This window comes from Crinia signifera, chromosome 1, assembly GCF_055691185.1.
Source record: "Crinia signifera chromosome 1, ASM5569118v1, whole genome shotgun sequence".
Classification (NCBI taxonomy): Eukaryota; Metazoa; Chordata; class Amphibia; order Anura; family Myobatrachidae; genus Crinia; species Crinia signifera.
The window spans coordinates 308,323,390-308,343,678 of record NC_139217.1 but is presented as its reverse complement, the minus strand read 5'-3'; the positions used below and the strand labels follow the sequence as shown (position 1 = coordinate 308,343,678).

The window sequence follows — 20,289 nt, the reverse complement described above, 5'->3', positions numbered from 1 at the left end:
GCAATAACTGCATCTAATCCTTTCTGGTAATTCCTGAAAATTGTTTTGGAGGAATTTTACCCCATTCCTCCACACAAAACTAATTCAACGCTGTTCGTTGATTTTCCTTGCATGAACTGCTTGCTTCTGGTCCTTGGATTTGATAAAGGTCAGGACTTTGACTTGCCCATTCCAAAACTTTAATTTATTCTTTAACCATTCTTTGGTTGAGTGACTTGTGTGTTTTGGGTCGTTCTCTTGCTGCATGACCCATGTCCTCTTGAGATGCAGCTCATGGACAGATGTCCTGACATTTTCTTATAAAATGTTCAGGTATAATTCAGAATTCATTGTCCAATCAATGATGGCAAGTTGTCCTTGGCCAGATACCAAAAACCAGGCCCAAGATACCACCACCACCATTATTTTCACATATGGTTTTTATGCTGGAAAGCAGTGTTCTCCTTTCTTCAAACATGACACGCAAGGATTTCACCTTGAAATCCTGTCATGCACACCATTTTTCAGTCCCTTCCTGATTATGGACACATAAACATTAGCTAATTTGGGAGACTTCCGCTTCCGGCTTAATGGAGTGAGGAGCTCCGTGCTTCAGCTCCGTCTCCCGCCTCACCCCAAGCCAGCGTTACACGGCTATTAAGCCTCCAAACACCGCCGCTTACCTTCCTCCTAACACCCGTTGCACAGAAGGGAAGATGGATAGGTACCATAACCCGCAGGGCACACAGACGCCACAGCGCTCCCAGCAGCCGCAGCACGCGGCCACGCAACCCCAGCAGCAGCGGCAGGAGAGGAGAAGGGCGCCTGCTGATAGTGAAGAACGTGAGCTGCCAGCACCAAAAAAGGCAGCAGGAGGAGATGGCGAACCCACCGCATATGTGAGTAAAGGACCAGATGCACCAGTCACATATAAAGAGGTGATTGAAGCTATACAGGCAGCCATGACACCGCTGCTTTCTAAAGCAGTGGCAGATATAACAAGCCAACTGCAGCAGCTAACGCAGAGAGTCTCATTAACTGAGAATCAACTTGGCGCCGTCACACATGAGGTCTCAGACATGCAGCGCAATATAAAGCGGCTAGACACGGAAAATTATCAACTCTGGAACAGAGTAGAGGACCTTGAAAACAGGTCGCGAAGACAAAATATCCGTTTGGTGGGCCTGCCCGAATCGGTCAAGGGTCCTGCCTTAGATCATTTTGTGCGTGTTACCCTACCCTCACTACTACATATTGAAGCAGCATGCCAAGACTTGGTAATTGAGAGGGTCCACAGGGTGGGTCCACCACCGACACCCTCCAGACCCCGCCCCCGTGTCACGCTATTCCGAGTCCTTAATTACCTGCATAAGGTAGAAATCTGGTCTGCCTCCAGGAAAATAAAAGACCTCAATTGGGAAGGCAACAGGCTCCACATATTCCAGGACTATTCGGCTGAATTATCAAAAGCCAGAAAGGCCTTCTCGCCCCTCTGCTCACAACTGGCAACAGATGGCCGTAGATTTGGTCTCTTGTATCCAGCAAAAATGAGAATATATGATGGCAGCTCATACAAAGACTTCACCAATCCTAAAGATGCTGCAGCATACGTCAGGGAACTTAATAAAGAAGCCACTGTTGATATTACAGATACTGCACCCTAAAATACATGAACGTATATTATAAACGGGACACATTATACTGAATCAACCCGCAGCCTTTTGAAGCAAGATATGTCTGAGAAAAACATGGACTGCCGCCCTCCGCCCTCCCCCCCCCCCCCCCACCTCACCCCCCCCCCCCTCCCGCCCAACATTCAGTAGTCACCCTGGATCTCAAGGATTACTAACAGATTTCAAATGGCTCAGAAACTAGCTTGATCCCCACAGACGGGAAAAATCAAGAGAAGACTACCATCATCATACCCTAACTACATCCCCCCCCCCCCTATCCACTCCAATCCCCCCCCCCCCCCCACCACACGTTTCACCGGTACTCTAGTTCATTTACCGGTACTCTAGTTCATATATGTGTGCTTTACTTCCCATGAGGAGGTTAGTTATCTGGTTAATAGGTCATTAATTTAATGTATTATGGATAGTTAAAAATCTTAATATGTTTTGATAGACTTAGATGGGCATAATATTGTTTGATGCTTAACATAAGTTTGCTAGTGTAAACAAAAACAATCTTAAAGATTTTGGGGTGACGGGTAGGCTGAGATGATAGCCGATGTGTATGATGTGGTCAGCGGTTTACATTATGTTATATGTTATGTACGGAAGTCCTACCCTATGGGGCTCGACCCTAGGGTCACAAAATCCAGACTTCCATTTATGGAAGTTATATTCCTTACTTTCTTCTATTTCCCTCTTCTTTCCTCTCTCTTCTTTCCCCTCTCTCACGTTACCCAACCTCCGCCCTCTCCCCCCAGGTGACTCGAAACAAAAACTAATACTAAAAAGATCGAGACGACCTTCCGGTAAGCGGCTTACCCTGGGGCCACCGGTCTCCACACTCCCCCTTTACCTCTTACACGTTAAAAACTATGCATGATCTAAATATAAGCTCCTGGAATATTGGGGGCATAAACTCGCCAGCAAAGCGTAGGAAGGTGCTGATGTACTTAAATAAAAACAAAATTGACCTAGCTTTTTTACAGGAGACCCATCTGACCCAGACCGAGACCTTAAAGATGCAGATGCTTGGCTGGATGGTGGTGGCCTCGTCCTCCTTCTCATCCAAAAAAAGAGGAGTAGTCATTCTGGCAAAGAGCAATCTCCCTCTGGAAACCTCCGATACAATAACTGATGAAAATGGCAGGTACGTGGTGGCCTCTGTCTGTATCGCTGGCAAGAAGTATACACTGGCAAACGTATATGCACCAACACCTTATTCAAAACAATTTATGCAATCACTAATAGCAACACTCACTCCTTACATAGGAGAAAACCTTATAATAGGGGGTGATTTCAATCTAATAACCTCGCCAACTTTAGACAGATCACACACCAGAGCAAATCCCCCCCCAGCCCCAAAAATAGACATACCACTATTCACGGACACACTTCAAGTGATTGATGTGTGGAGAGCACAACATCCCATAGAAAGAGACTTCACGTGTCTCTCGTCTGCACATGGGACTTTTTCCCGCATTGATTATATCTTTGTTTCCCACTCCCTTTTTACACAATCCACGCAATCTTCCATAGCCCCGATATCCATCTCAGACCACGCAATGGTGATGTCCACATTTCAAGCCACAGAAAAGACAAATGTTAGTAAAATTTGGAAATTCCCAGCTAGATTCTGCAAATCACACACATTTAAAAAACTCCTAGAGACGGAGATAAAAAACTACTGCGATAACAACGAGGAGTCCGCGCAATCCAAACCAGCTATGTTTTGGATGGCTCTAAAACCAGTCTTGAGAGGTGCTGTGATATCTTTCACCGCCGCTTCCAATAGAAACTATACTAAGAAATATATGTCACTACAACAAACACTGACCACTGCATATCAAAAATACAAGAAGTCCCCCACACCAACATACAAAAACGAATTCCATTTAGCTAAAACTCACTTCAACGAATATATGACAGACATGGGAGACAGATACTTATTTTCGGTACATTATAAGTTCCACAGATTCGGCAACAAAACCGGCAAACTGCTATCTAACTTAATGAAAGGCACACGCAAACCAACCATAGTTCTACCCCTACGCAAATCTGACGGATCATTAACAAGCACCAATGAACAAATAGCACAAACGATGCAAAGCTTCTATGAGACACTATACTCCTCCCACACTATTATAAACCCAAATCTAAACACACCGCCACAAACCCAAGATGCCACACCCACTGATTGGGATGATTGTAATTTCCCATCTTTAAATTCAAATATGATAGATACACTAAAGGAAGAAATAACAACAGTAGAGGTGTCTGCCGTCATACGACGTCTAAAAATGAGCAAAGCCCCCGGACCTGACGGGTATTGTGGGGAATTTTATAAACTTATGGCCCCAACACTCTCACCGATCCTAGCTGCTGCCTTTAATGATATTATATCCTCAAGCTCCCCACCACTGCACTTTAACTCTGCCATTTTAAAAATCCTCCCCAAACCGGATAGGGACCTGACCCAACCAGGCTCCTATCGGCCGATATCCCTGCTCAATTTAGATTATAAAATTCTGGCCACAATTGTAGCAGATAGACTAAAACCGATAATGGCACACATCATTCACCCAGACCAGACAGGGTTCATCTCTGGCAGACATTCGGTAGTCAATGTCAGAAAAATCATTGCTGCCCTAGTCACAGCCCAAAAAACCACACCCCCAAAGCAATCAGCGATCCTCTCACTTGACGCAGAGAAGGCCTTTGATTTTATAGAATGGCCTCATCTATATAATACCCTTCAAAAATTTAATTTCCCTGATCAATTTATAAACACAATAAAAATATTATATCATTGCCCTCAGACACGAATCTCATGCAATGGCCTACTCTCTGACCCATTCATGATACAGAAAGGGACTAGGCAGGGATGCCCATTATCACCCCTACTGTTTGCCATAGCACTAGAACCCCTAGCAATGCTCCTCAGAAACTCACAAATTTATAAGGGGATAACGATAGGCAAGCAAGAGCTAAAAATCGCCTTGTTTGCTGATGATATGCTTTTATTCATATCAGACCCACTCAACTCAATACCAGAAATTTTTAGACTTATACGATCTTTTGGGGACATCGCAGGCTATAAAATTAACGTTACAAAATCGGAGCTACTTCCCATTAATATATCATCGGCAAACCTCCTTACCCTGACCTCTAGCACATCCCTTAAAATTACACAAAACCATTTCAAATATTTAGGGATACTAATATCAAAACTAGTTTCAGACATATACACACTGAACTATACAAAAACAATCACGGCCATTATCGCAAAACTAGAGGGATGGATGAACCTCCCGGTATCATTACTAGGCAGAATAGCTATATTAAAATCCATCATATTCCCAAAGATATTATATGTTATGCAGCTACTGCCATTTTGTATCTCAGTCTCTGATAATCAAAAATTAAAAAAAGCTATGACCCACTTCCTATGGCAGGGGAAAAAACCCAAGATAGCGAATTCAAGACTCACGTTAACGAAGGAAGAAGGGGGAGCGGGTCTTCCCGACATAATGGCCTATTCTATGGCAATATTGGCAAGGAACGCCATGGAATGGATTCTGGGGCAGAGTAAATTCACCGATCCCTTGTTGGATCAAGAGATTTGCTTCCCTTACTCGCCTAATGCACTGCTACATGCCGAAAAAAGATTAATACCTCTTGATATCTTACATCATCCATTATTCCATGACACTTATACCAGCTGGGTTAAACTTCACAAAAAAGTAAAAGGGGAGAGAAACAGTACATTATATGTTCATCTATGGGGGAACCCAGCATTCACACCTTCACTTCAAAACCCAATTCTTCATCACTGGCGAGAAAAAGGATTGCATTCGGCAAATCAAATTTTTGATCCAGGGGGCACCATAATCTCTTTTGCCGATCTGAAGGAAACATTTAATCTACCAAACTCTCACTTCTATGTCTACCTTCAAACACAACATTATGTACAGTCACTACAATATCACTGCAAAACTCAACCAATCCCTTGTCCTATTTTAAAAATCATTAATCAATGGGAAACACACCCACACAAATTAAAACACATATATACGATTCTAGTCAACGAGCCAGCCAAAGTACTAATGAGACCAAATGCAGACAGATGGCACCGCGATGTTAATGAGATTACGAGAGCGGAGGATCTGACAGAGACCTATGAGTCCACCATGCGCATCCTTCACTCTGCGTATTTACAGGAAGTACATTTCAGAACCCTCCATAGAGCATACTTGCCACCAAATGTCAGAGCACACTTTATTCCAGAGGAGGATGGGAGTTGTCCTAAATGCAGAGGTAAAGGAGCCTCATTTTACCATTCCTTCTGGGACTGCTTTAAAATTAGACGCTTTTGGAATAAAGTAATCACCTTTGTGAACTCCACATTCCAAATACATCTAACACCACAAGCGAAAGCATGCTTATGTATCAACTTCTCGGTCTGGGCGGATGAGAAGAAAATTAAGAAACTTTTTCCTATGCTCACTATTATATTTACGATAGCCAAAAAACTGATACTCAAAAGATGGATTGATAGAACCGCACCCTCAGTGGGAGAATTACAAAAGATGCTATTAGAGCAAATGTACTACGATAGGAAATACCTTTCAGGAAATGTCATCACAGGTGATAAGAAATTCCGGAGCAAATGGGGTCTATATATTCAAGCCCTAGACACAGACACACAGGATAAGATTTACCATTTCTCAGACCATCAAAATTGGTCATTATTACGTACATCGGCACATATCATTTATAGCACTACTAGATCTGCTTCTGACTAAAGAGGATAGAGAACTGTCCAGCGCGCCGGGAGGCGAACTAAAAATTTCAGGACATAACGCTAGGCCAAACATAAGCACCACAAAATAAAACAAACGACCATAGATGTAACTGAGGTTGAGTGGGAGGCCGGGGGCACCCAGGGATCCGCGGAAGGCTAATCTGCCAGGAAATATCGGTCACCCCCCCCCCTCCCCCCCCATCCCCCCTCCCCCCCCCCCCCATCACCCTTCTCTCTTTCTCTTCCTCCTTCTTCCAACTTTTCCCTCTTTCCTGTAACTCTTTTTTTTCCTCTCTTCCTTTCATCGTTCTTACAGCTAATATTTACTGCTCTATTCCAGCATCCTTCCCCCCCCCCCCCCCCCCCTATGTCTTAACAGGATTTAGAAAATTACTTATTTGCAAACATACTTAAGTTCACATACGAGGTTAACATAAAAACTGTTATAATTGTGTAGCATAACACAAATAAGAAGTCAGAGATCAGACAATGACTTAATTCTGCTCCGGTACGAGCTTATTGATTAACTGTTCAACCCAGATCTCCTCCTGCTCGAGTATAATGTACACACGCAATGTTTGACAATCCTTTATTGAAACCATGTTGTTACAGTATGTATTGGTGCACAATTTGCACATTATCTGTTCTTCTTCCTGCAAAAATCAATAAAAATGTATATTAAAAAACAAAAAAACAAAAACAAAAAAAAACATTAGCTAATTTGATAGAGTCCTTCAGTTGCTTAGAGGTTATGTAGGTTTTGCAAGGTCACAAAGGAACCCAATTTGATAAACCTAAAGGTTCATATACTTTTGCCACTCACATGATCATATTTCACAATAAAAAAAATGTAAATGTGACAAAAAATTAGACCTGGTCATCTATTTGATTTTTCTTTATCTACTTTTAGGACTTGGGTGAAAATCTAAAGTAGCTTTAGGCCGAATTTCAGCACAAATATAGAATATTCTGAAGGGATCACAACCTTTAAAGTACGACCATTTTTTATGGCCCTTCAGTCATCTGACTGATTTGCACATTGACCCATGCATTTCTAAACTCATTTATAGAGCATGTCTGTCCACAAATATGGACTAGAATGAAACTGCATATGTTCCTTTTATCATGAAAGTGCGTAAAGTTGTTTCAGTTCCAGAACATCGACAAGGCCAGGGCTTTTATTCAACTTTTTTCTTAGTGAAGTAACTGGATGGATCATTCCGTCAAGTTCTCAACTTCAAGTAGTAAATCCCTTCATTGGGGAAAGTTCAATGTGGAGTCAATATGATCTGTTACCAGCTCCATGGAAGGAATAGGAATAGAATATTTGATAGGATGCCTATCTCCATATTCACATATGGAAAGGAGATCACCATTTACTAAGATTTGCAGTAGGGACTACTTTCAGTTCCAGGCTCTACCTTTCAGTCTGTCAACAGCACCTAGAGTTTGTACAATGGTCATGTGACCTCTCATGAAGTTAAGTATAAAGAATATACCTTATCTGGATAATGATTTGCTGATCAAGGCTCACTCAGTATGCCTGTTGCAGCAATATCTTCAATTGGCTGTAGACACATTCCAAAACTTCTGGTGGTTGGTAAATTGTCCTACATTCAACTTAAATCCTTCACAAACGATGCAGTTTCTGGGTCTTTTTCGACAAGCAGTGTTGCCGAGTTTTTGTTCCACAGGCAAAGGTACTGGATATCCAATCCAGAATAAGAACCCTTTTATTACTATCTCAATTCTTAGGGCCATGCAGATGCTGCGAATGATCTGCCATCTTTCGAAGCAGTCCTGTTTGCTAGATATCATGCCAGTCAACTACAGAACCAGTTGCTCCGTCACTGAACAAAGACAGATGATCAACTAGACAGACTATCATCAAAGCTTGAGTGGTGTGTATTTCTGAGCCAGGACAAAACTACTCATTTCTACATATGCAGAATGGACTTTTACACATTGTAAGGGCAACCATTGAGTATTTCGAACCAATGTGTCTGTACATTATGTATAATTCATGTTTTTTCTACAGAAAGTAATTATACAACACTGCGCTCTGCCTGTGTGGTGTCCTAAACTACACTCAGGTGCTGCTTTTCCCTAAGGGTATCCCGGTCCCTTATTGTTTGTAGTAAAAAAAATTTAATGGGAAAGCGCTATCCTGATGATGTTGAAAGAGGTTGAAGGTGTGGATGTATAAAGAATTTGCCAAGTAATACGGTGTAAAGGTAAAATAAAATCTTTATTAAGGATACTATGTGTGAGCCAGACTCTGTTAAGGGGGGGGGGGAGGGGGCGGTAGTTCTGGGTAGTGGTGCAGCCTTATTACCCTAGGGGTAATGGGTTCCCTTGATGGTATCATCATATAGCGCTTTCCCATTCCAAATGTTTTTTCTACAGTATTTCTTCTGCTACTAAAGTGTGTATGTGTATTTGAATTGTAGCACAATAATACACTTCATGTTTGCACTTCTGCATCTTCATGACAAAATATATACTGTACCGTACTGTAGGTAATGGGAGGAGAAATGAATACTGTAACTCATGCAGATGGCTTTAGATGATTCCAATGGACAAATGCAGGATTGCTAGAGTAGGGTTTTCAAATGCTGAGTTTAGAAGAGTGTTGCCTCTCCATGAAGCCATCATCATTGGCACGTAACAAGCTATTCATTATATTCTTGTTTCTCGCTCATCAATGTATTGCCAGGCGCTGCAGAACCCTTGTTGCGCAATATAATTAATCAATAATTTGATTCATATAAAGTGCAGTGTACAGTATGTAATCCCTCAGACATACACAAGGCCAGGGATAACAGTAAGCCATTGTGGCATTAAGATCAGCCCACCTCCGATGCATGTTTTTTTTTTCCAAATTTGGGAACCATTACGCTATCTGGGAGTATGGGTGAGCTGCAGAAGTACTTAGCACTGGACATGGACATAAATTAACAGATTTGTCTCCTAATACACTTTCTAGTGTATGTAACGCTATATTATGATGTCACAATATATTAGTATAGGTTCCAGGGGAGAGAATATAAAAAATAAATTTCTGTTGCAAAATCGGGTTTATATATTTTTGCTATTGAGCCACTGGCCTGCGGAATATAGGTTCCCAGATAACTGGAAATGGGATACCTGTATAATCCTGGTGATTGGTTTGCCAGCTGCCAGAATCCTGACCACCAACAGAACACAGGTGCCAGAATCCTGAAAGCCAGCACCCCTAACTAAGTACGCCAGGGTGAGTGAGCGGTGATGCGTGCTCCCGCATCATTGCCAGGAAAGGTGTTCACCTGCTTTTATTACCAGCAGATGAGCGGCTTTGTGGACAGCTTTCCATAGCGCCACGCTTTGCAAAGCCATCTGCCACCCTCTCCGCGCGCCTGACTGTGCCGGGCAGGGGGAAAGACGCTCAGTATGTATGCACTGAGCGGTTTTCCCCCCAGCGATGACAGCTTTCATCGCTGTCCATACACGCTGGGCAAAATTGCCTTTGGACCTTTATATATATATATATGGTAACATAGTACATAGGCAAACGCAGGGGGATTTCTGGTTGCCCAGAACCACCCTCCTCTTGGCAAGTGTCTTAAATTATTACAACAATAGCACTGGTATATAATATGATCAAAATAGCTGCCACCACGTCATGCAGTGTAAAGGAAAGAGCAGAGCTGCTGCACATGCCCAGTGTTCTAGCTTCTTCTACATCATTTACTGAATGTGTGGATCTGAGCCCTCAAACATTGCAATGGACCAGAGAGTAGCTGCCAGGATGAAGAGACAGGAGCTTTACCATGAAGTGGTAGACTGTGAGCTTAGAAAGTACAGTGCTGGTTCTATTAAGTTTGTGTATTTATTAAGTTTCACCTTTTCCTGACCACTTATCTTATTTAAATGTGTGGGTACTTATGTATTATCTGGACTCCCATGTTAAATTTTTTCATACCCCTACTATCCAACTACGCATGGAGTTGATTTTATATAGTGTGGCGAGCGCAGCGAGGCGAGGGGACACGGTCTCATAAGAAAACCGGGAGCCCAGATATTACATAAGTACCAATGTGTGAAACAGCCTATATTATAGACCATCTGTACTGTTAAATATTAATACTGTAATACTGTATTCCATATATATAGTGTATAAATAGACCAATTTTCAGGACTGTTACCACTCCCGTACTTAGCACAATGCGCTGCAGCGTAGGAGACTTTGGATTACATTTGGTAACCCACCTTCTAAAAATCCTGTGTTTGCCACTGAATTATATACAGCTGCACCCTAGTATAATGCCCACATGGAGCTTTGGATTCATTAACAGATGTTTCCATCGTTATCACACAGATTACTATTCATTGGTTGAATCAGTTTACAGCGATTAGTTTGCATGTCAGGGGCAAGTGCAAGTATTCACATCTGCAATCTAAAGGGAATCCATTGTCTAATCGTGGGTAAATCTATTCACACCCTGGTGAGTATAGTCGCCTACTGTGGTATATACACATATATGAATGTATCACAGCAAAGATGAAGGACACATCTGTCTGCATATTAAGCTCTGATACTAAGCGGTGCCTCCCCAGCCATTCACCCCACGGCACGATACTGACGCATCAATCTATTGAATTTTGCTTCTGTTTGAATAACAGTTTTCTAAGAACCCATGACAGGTGCTCTAATTAAATTCAGCTAGAAATAAAATTAAAACAACAGAGAACAACATTTTTTCCACCCAAAGGCAGGGAAATATTCTGGAGGGATTGCTTTGAACTGCATGTCAATGGAACATAAAAGAACATTCCCTGTATAATTACATATTAAATGTAGCAACTATTGTCTTTTTCTGTAGACATGGAAGGAAGCGAAAAACAAGTAAAAACCATTTAATTTTTTTTTGGGGGGGGAGGGGGGAATCGTAATATATTGACACAGGGCGAATGTGGAACAAATATACATATTCAAAACTAAAATATCAATGAAAATATGTCCAACATATTGGGATTGTTTAAAAAGAAATGATTATGTTTATCAGTTAAGCAAAAGCACAGCTAAGCATATCTGATCAGAGTAGTAGTCCAGTAATAGGGGTACATTTACTAAAGCATATAATAATGTAAAGAGGGGATTTTGCCCATTGCAACCAATCAGATACTATCATTTTCTAGGATGCATTTGCGAAATGATAGACAGGATCTGATTGGTTACCTTGGGTAACATAACCTCTTATGTTCATTTGTAGAAGCTTTAGTACATTTACCCCATAGTTAGTGTCAACACATTCTCACAGTAATATATATGATTGCTTCTATTAATTTAGATGTTAACAAATGTAAGATTACCCACATACATATCTATATTAAATCCACAATGGTAAGGGTACCAGGATAATGCCAGTGACTAGAGCTGCAAAATTATTATCCTGTACTGCTCCCACTGCGGGGCAGATTGATTAAGCCTGGTGAAGTGACTAAGTGGAAGGTGATAAAGCACTAACCAATCAGCATCTATCTGTCAAGTTACAAGCTGGGTTTGAAAAATAACAGACGCTGACTAGCTGGTGCATTATTACATTTCACTTTATCAATTATCCAGGCTTAATAAATCTATCCCAGAGTCCCCCAAATATTGGATCATAGAACACTATGAGGATTGTACTGGCTTCAAATTAAGGACTGAGTAAAACATGTATTATGCCACTGGCATTTGACTAACTATTGTGAGATCCATTCATAGTCTGGATACCAAATTCAACAAAGTAGCTTTTGGGCTACTTACAGTTAAAAATAAGGCTTTCCTAAAATATATCCTTTAACATTTAAAAGAAATAAAATCTAATCATATTCACAGTACAATTTGTCTATTCACAAATAATTTATTCAACTGGAGAATCAAACACAAAAGCGTGAATTCTCTTATACAGCAGTTATGTCTTGCTAAGGCTGCAGTGTTCTCCTTATGTAGTGTACTCCATGTTAACACGTAGATATGCCTGTTCTGCAACATGGCGACTAGAAGGTCAGGCTATAGGAGTACAGAAGAGAAAAGTCGCCAGAACAAGGATTGTTTCAATGAAAAAGGTATGTTCAGCTCAGTGACTAATATTGGATTATGCTCCATTGTATTCAGAGTAAAGGTATTATGGATCAACTGGGTATGTTTTTTTCAGTACTTGTGTCGTTTCACGGCAGGAAGCTATGCTACTCTGTCAGTACAACGGCAGCTTAGCGTAGTTAGTGTAGTGTCCCAGTGGCAGCCCTGCGTACTCAGCGTAGTGTCCCCGTCAGGCAGCGTAGTCGCTGTACTGTCCACGCGAGCTGCAGATCTGTCCCCTGCGTCCCTGACAAGACAATAGCGGCACTCCTCTGGACTTCAAATAAATCAGATGCGGATGGGGTCCGTGTCTGCATCTGATTTATTGGAAGTCCAGAGGAGTGTCGCTATTTGCTTGCTATATATATATATATACAGTATATATATATATATATACACACATATAAAATAATCATGCTGGCCTACTGTACATGTGTGATTTGTGTAATTTGTGTAATTTGTCCAAGCTTGTATTTTGTATGTCATTCTTTTTTACTCTGTAATAGAGTGGAAATGGTAATATTTTACATGTGAATAGCCTGGGAGATTCAATGAACATAAAGTAGTATAAAAATGATCCATGGATAAGACATTAGTTCTGCTGTAAAAATACAGTTTACTCAAACTGGCACCGTAAGAAACTGCATTACTGTATGTTTATTTGTATTATTAGTCAAAAAAGGTAGTATGCATCCTGGATTGCTAATCGACTAATAAAATATTTTTTTAAATTAATTATCTAAATGAATAACTCTCATCATCATACTCTAAATCCTCATCATCGTCATCTTCTAGAAGGCCATATTTAAATTTACGATAAACTGTTCCATCCTGACCCATATAAACAATGTCTTCATCATCATCTTCATCTTCCTCCTCCTCATCGCGATCATGGTACTCAATCACGTGGTCTCGCTGGAAGCTGGAAGTACTTTCTCTGTTACTTTTGAACGATTGGAAAGATTTTGTTTGGTCTGGCAATTTCTCATATCCAGCTTTGATGACAGTTACAGCCTTTGTGCGAGCTCTTCGCCAGAAGAATATGATGGCTCCAACACTGAGCACCAGAAAAATGGATGTTGCTACAAATAAAGCAGTCTTCTTGTGTCCTTCATTTTCTGCAAGGAGCCCTGTTATTAAGGTGCAGGCGTCTAAATGAACAAATGCAAGGAGACATGGATTAGTCAATGAATAACAAGATGCGGTACTTATATGTTAGTTGGGCGCCCACTATAGTTAGTACGCTCATACCCCTACTATCCATGTCGGCATGGAGTTGATTCTATATAGTGTGGCGTGTGCAGCGAGCCACCGAGCCTGAAGCGTGGCGAGTGTCCCGCGAGGGGGCGCGGAAAACTAAGCAAATAGCTTAGTGGGCACCCAACTAACATATAAGTACCCAAGATGCATCTAACTTCCAATTAAATGAGATCCTATTAATTTTCTTTCTGCTCCTATATTCTCTAAACAGTTTAGTCAAATGTACATACACACACACACACACACACATATATAAAATCCTTGGTCAGGCACTAGGCAGACTTAGCTTCATATAATATACCACACCGGTATCACCACGACAACCAGGCTAGTACATCACAGCTTCTATTACAGCTTGGATGCACATTGCTTAGTACCACAGGAGCTGCTGGGAGTTGTAGTCTAGCTCTGTGATTTGTGCACTTTAATTAGTGTGAACTCTATATGCACATTAAACTACAATTCTCAACGGCCTGCATGACATCTCTTTAAGACATTGCCAGGAATGGCACAGCCTGAGAGGGCCTGTCCTAGGAAAGCAGGGAGCATTGAAAGGTGAAAAGGAGTCTGGGACAAGGACACATCTTATAAGGTAATTTTGCTGCTCCCAAGCGGTGTGTGTCGTGAGGTGTTTATTGAAGAGAGTAGTGAAATTATTGAAGGGGGTTGCTGTTAGGTGATTTTTAAAATGGGGAGGGGTGTTGCTGTGAGACTGGATCTAGATATTTGGACCTTGTTGGATGTTGCCCTATCATTGCTGGTTGCAAAGGGCCCACCATTACAGTTCAGTGCAACAGTAAGTCCGCCACCGTTGCTGAGTAAGATGGAGGTATATGCAGATAATCAAAATCTTGCAAATGCCATGTGGGTGGACATGTGACTTAACTTACAGTAAGTGCAGATTAATTCTGTGACATCCTATAGTAAGTGCACACTGATCATGTCATTTAAACAATACAATTTAGCAGAATTATTAGTGTTCAGTTCAGGTAATTATTTTTATTTTTTTAATAAAATCAATTACACAGTTTCATACTTTATTTTTAATAGTTTCCATGTAAATAGCTTTCGTTTCTAAATAAGGACATGTCCTTATATACCTATCCTTAATATGCCATACACTGCAAGACACTCAGCCTGACTGAGATGCTTTGGGAGGTGTTATGTACCATCTTTCACTTAAGTCTTGCATTGTATTTGCATCGCAGATGCACTGGAACACTACTCAAAGTTTACTACTGATGCTGGACTGCAAATTTATCCGTACAGGAACTAGTTTTAAACACATCTATATCTTAAATTTATTTATAAAAGTTTTTGTAGGGTTGTTTTTATATTTTCCATAAAGTGATCTCACCTAGTGATTTAACGCAGTCACAGCATTCCCCCGAGTCCTCTGGTTTGGCACTGCAGCAATGCATACATCTCCCTTCATCCAAATAAAGTGAAAAGTTTGGTTGACACACAGTACAATTCAGAGGTCCAGGTCCCTTACACGCTGTACAGCTTTCATGGCATTTTTCACACTGTGCATCTTGATCCTTTAAAAACAGAAAAATGTAATTGTTACTAATTTGTCTTTATGTTATTTCAATAAACAAAATGTCTATTCTATGCTGAGTTTAAAACATGCAACTATCATTAAGTGTTACTAAACCTTCAATACAATGATCAAATAAAGATATATCGTTATATGGGGCAAATATGTATCTGGTGCTCTGATCTGGTCAGCTCAGTGTTGCATACTGTACAGAAGTAACACACGTGTATTACCTGTGTTATAAGAGGGAACTCTTTATACAGGACACCCTGCCAGTCATATCCCCGAGAGCCTAAGCCAGTAGATAAAACTTGGCGGCAAAGCCCATCCGCACTTACATACACGCTGTGAGTGGGACGTTGGCCCTTTTTCTGGTTCACTCACAAAGGCAAATTCCTTCTCAAATGGACAAAACCATGTGCACTGCAGGGGGGCAGATGTAACATGTGCACCGAGAATTAGATTTGGGTGGGGTTTTACTTCAAAGTGAGATCTATATTGCAGTGTAAAAATAAAGCAGTCAGTATTTTCCCTGCACAGAAACAAAATAACACACCCAAATCTAAATCTATCTGCACAAGTTACATCTGCCCCCCCCCCCCCCCTTGCAGTGCACATGGTTTTGTCCATTTGAGAAGGAATTTGCCTTTGTGAATGAACAAGAATAAGGACTGTTGTGAGCGACAGCTGGAGCCCTTCAGCAGCCGCACCTATCAATGGCAAGTATTCTCAATGCGGTCGGAGCAACCACGCTGGGCACAGAAGACTGCTGTGTCATCTGCTTTAACAACTTGCAGCAAAGAGCACCTCAATACCTCCACTAAACAACACCCCGCCAGGCCATGCAAGCCTCATCTAGTGCGGGGAACTGCAGCCAGCTCCGTCGGACAAACCCAACTAGGAACGTTCTTGACACCTTAAAACGATCTATGGAGGTAAATTAATATCACTACCTTGACTCTCTAAAAAGGATACGTTGGGTGACATTCTATGCTATGCGCTAAATGCGCATGTTTAATTCGCACACCATATCGCCGCAAATCGCCTATTTTCAAATCGCATTTTTCAGCCTAAATGCGCATATTTAATGTGATGCGCATTGGAGGCTGAAAAGTGCGAATAGGGGCGATTTGCGGCGATGTGGTGTGCTGTTTTTAGTCCTGAAAATGTGCGATTTTCATGTGTGAAAATCGCACATTTGCAGGACAGCGCAAGGTGTAAAAAAAAAAACCGAGCGCGGGGTCCCCCGCCCGAGTGTAACCAGCCCCGGGCTCACTGAGCCGGTGCTGGTGACATAAAATCAGGGTCCCCGACAAATAGGGGTCCCCTTGATTTTATGAAACCAGCACCAGACTCAAGGTCCGGCGCTGGTTCCCAAAATACGGGGGACAAAGTGACTAGGGGTCCCCCGTATTTTAAGAACCAGCACCGGACACAACCAGCCAGCAGGGTAATGCCACAGCCGGGGGGAGACTTTTTATACAAGTCCCCCCGGCCAAAGCATTAACCCCCTGGCTGGTCAGCATGGGCAGGGGTCCTGGGGAAGTGGGGACCCCCCCAATGAAGGGGTCCCCCCCCTCCAGGACTTACCAGCCCATGCTGATAGTCCGGGGCTGTCCTCCATGCCCCTGGGCTGTGGGCATGGAGCTGATGCTTTGTGTAAAAAAAAGAATGTAAACTATTGTTTTACACTGGCGAACTATCAGTCCCAGCAAGCCTACCCTGCATGCTGGGACTTGGGGAACCACAAGTCCCAGCATGCGGGGCATTAAAGTGCCCGCTGGCACTTGTAGTTCTGCAGTGTAAAAAATAGTGCACAAAATCACACTGACACCCTGTGAAATAAAACTTTAATACACACAAAACACACTGATACTTACCTACCTTGAGCCCGTAGGTCGGTCCCTGGATCCTGGATTCGTCCTCCGGGGCTCCAGGGCAGAAGAGTCCGGTTCCGGGGCCTTGGTCCTGGTTCCGGGGCTGGTCCTGGGGTTCCGGGGCTCCTGGCGTGAAGAATCCGGGGTCCGGGATCCGTGGTAGTCCAGAGGGGTACCTAAGGAGGAAAATCCTACTCACCTGCTCCCCGGCGGCGACCTCCGGTGACAGCGCTGCTCCCGAATGGTACCCGGCTTCAAGGAGTTGGTCCGGCGCTGAGATGTTGCCTCCTCGACGTCTGTGAACAGAATGATTTCTCGGCCAATCAGGAGCCGAGAAAGTCGGCTCCTGATTGGCCAGAAATCATTCTGAATATAGACGCCGACGGAGTAACATCTCTGCTCTGGATGCGCTGAGATGTTACTCCGTCGGCGTCTATATTCAGAATGATTTCTGGCCAATCAGGAGCCGACTTTCTCGGCTCCTGATTGGCCGAGAAATCATTCTGTTCACAGACATCGAGGAGGCAACATCTCAGCGCCGGACCAACTCCTTGAAGCCGGGTACCATTCGGGAGCAGCGCTGTCACAGGAGGTCGCCGCCGGGGAGCAGGTGAGTAGGATTTTCCTCCTTAGGTACCCCTCTGGACTACCACGGATCCCGGACCCCGGATTCTTCACGCCAGGAGCCCCGGAACCCCAGGACCAGCCCCGGAACCAGGACCAAGGCCCCGGAACTGGACTCTTCTGCCCTGGAGCCCCGGAGGACGAATCCAGGATCCAGGGACCGACCTACGGGCTCAAGGTAGGTAAGTATCAGTGTGTTTTGTGTGTATTAAAGTTTTATTTCACAGGGTGTCAGTGTGATTTTGTGCACTATTTTTTACCAGCATGCGGGGTAGGCTTGCTGGGACTGATAGTTCGCCAGTGTAAAACAATAGTTTACATTCTTTTTTTTACACAAAGCATCAGCTCCATGCCCACAGCCCAGGGGCATGGAGGACAGCCCCGGACTATCAGCATGGGCTGGTAAGTCCTGGAGGGGGGGGACCCCTTCATTGGGGGGGTCCCCACTTCCCCAGGACCCCTGCCCATGCTGACCAGCCAGGGGGTTAATGCTTTGGCCGGGGGGACTTGTATAAAAAGTCTCCCCCCGGCTGTGGCATTACCCTGCTGGCTGGTTGTGTCCGGTGCTGGTTCTTAAAATACGGGGGACCCCTAGTCACTTTGTCCCCCGTATTTTGGGAACCAGCGCCGGACCTTGAGTCTGGTGCTGGTTTCATAAAATCAAGGGGACCCCTATTTGTCGGGGACCCTGATTTTATGTCACCAGCACCGGCTCAGTGAGCCCGGGGCTGGTTATACTCGGGCGGGGGACCCCGCGCTCGTTTTTTTTATTTAACCATTTATTTGACTTTTTAAAGCAGAACCCTGCACAGAACATTGCGATCTGTGCAGGGTTCTGCCTAATTCGCCTAACAGACCCAGGTCTGAAATAAGTGCGATAATTAGTCACTTAAATAATGCGATGTGCAAATGCGCATAGCATTAAATAAGCGACTTGTATACTTTTCTGTGCGCAAACATCTGGATGCGATAAAAATGCGAATTAATCTCGCATTTTTATTCACCAGACCTTTACGCACAAAATATGCGATTTCAGCCCCTGTGCGCATCCCATTAAATCTGCGATTTAATGGGAAAATGCGATAGCGCCATTTTGTGGTCTAATTACCGCAAAATCGCGCTAATCGCAGAGCATAGAATGTCACCTGTTCTCTCTTTTGGCCCCTACCCAGTTTTTGGCTATTTCATTTAACATCTGGACTTATTCATCCAATTAAAGGAAAAATCAATTACTATTGGAATAAGTATCGAAGGCCACTCACACATTGAGTGTCCATACTACAACGAGCAAGTGTGTTATTGTCACATACAGTTTGACCTGTTGATTTTAATCTTTACTCCCGGGAGGTACATTTATCATTTACCGGTTTTATATTTGCTACATTTATTCATATTTTTTTAGTGTCTGTGCATATAATTTTTTTTATCAATAAACCTTTTTTTTTTATTATAACTGTTTCATTCAATTGTTTCAAAATGTATCACTAAGTGCCCCATGTTCTCCCAATTCTTTGCTGTGTTTTGGAGGCTGGGATTCCTCCCCCGTTGTGGCTGCTGGGACATACGGCACATCATGCACTAGCATCCCCTAGCGCCTTAGACATTTTTTCCCAAACACGTGTAATTACCCTTGTCAAAAGCAAGCTGAGTTATCCTCAGCTTATGCAGCTGGCCAGTGACAGTGGGGGCTGCTTGGTCATAAAGTCTGCATGGTGACATGCAGATCCTTGGCTCTCCCAATTCCAGAAAAAAAGGGGGCAGCACTAGTTTACTATTTTTTTTATACTTAAAAATGGGTGAATCCTAATTGTTTTCATAATGTAATTCTTTCTCATTAAATTGTACCTGTGTATTTTTGAACTCTCCAGGAAAACACAATGAATTACATATGGATCCTGCAAGCTTGTAACTTGGTACACAGGATAAACAGGAAAGAGCGCTTGAACCTGATTTAAAAACACACAAATATTAATTTGTATATACAACTTTCTAACATTCCATTTACAGATTCAAGGCAAATAATGTAAATGACTTAAACAAGATTATTATATTTTTTAATTAATTTGGACATTATAAAAAGTTGAGTGTAAAACTCCACTAAAAAGCCTTACTATCCAATAGCTTATTAGGTCATACCTAACTAAAACAACCCTCAAAATGTAAACTAATGTGGATGCATTAGTCCTGCATTGGTACAGTATATAGAGTGTAGGTTTGCAGTCCTCGGGTTCGCTCAGGGTCTCTCAAACATTAAGTTACACCACTGTCTGTACCGTACAATACAAATAAAGAACATAAATATGATATAAATATAAAACAATGAAATGGCTACTGCCGTAGTGGTTGGGTAATTATTATCTCCAGCTAAAGTTACTTTAATGCCAGAACATGGAATACCCAATATTATTCTAGTCCTGGATGATGATGAG

At 42.5% G+C, this 20,289-nt stretch overlaps 1 protein-coding gene across 1 annotated transcript in view; it reads right to left on the bottom strand.

The window, feature by feature from the left end:
* Positions 1 to 11,367: 11,367 nt before the first annotated feature.
* The window catches only part of LOC146078665 (proprotein convertase subtilisin/kexin type 5-like), a 42,534-nt gene continuing 33,612 nt past the window's right edge, over positions 11,368 to 20,289 (bottom strand). Inside the window, exons 3-5 of the mRNA XM_083186125.1 lie at positions 19,706 to 19,806; positions 15,177 to 15,360; positions 11,368 to 13,710 (exon numbers count right to left, since the gene is read on the bottom strand). Of these exons, the coding sequence (XP_083042251.1) occupies positions 13,295 to 13,710; positions 15,177 to 15,360; positions 19,706 to 19,806 (701 nt within the window). The 3' untranslated portion in view covers positions 11,368 to 13,294. The remainder of the gene's footprint in view (positions 13,711 to 15,176; positions 15,361 to 19,705; positions 19,807 to 20,289) is intronic.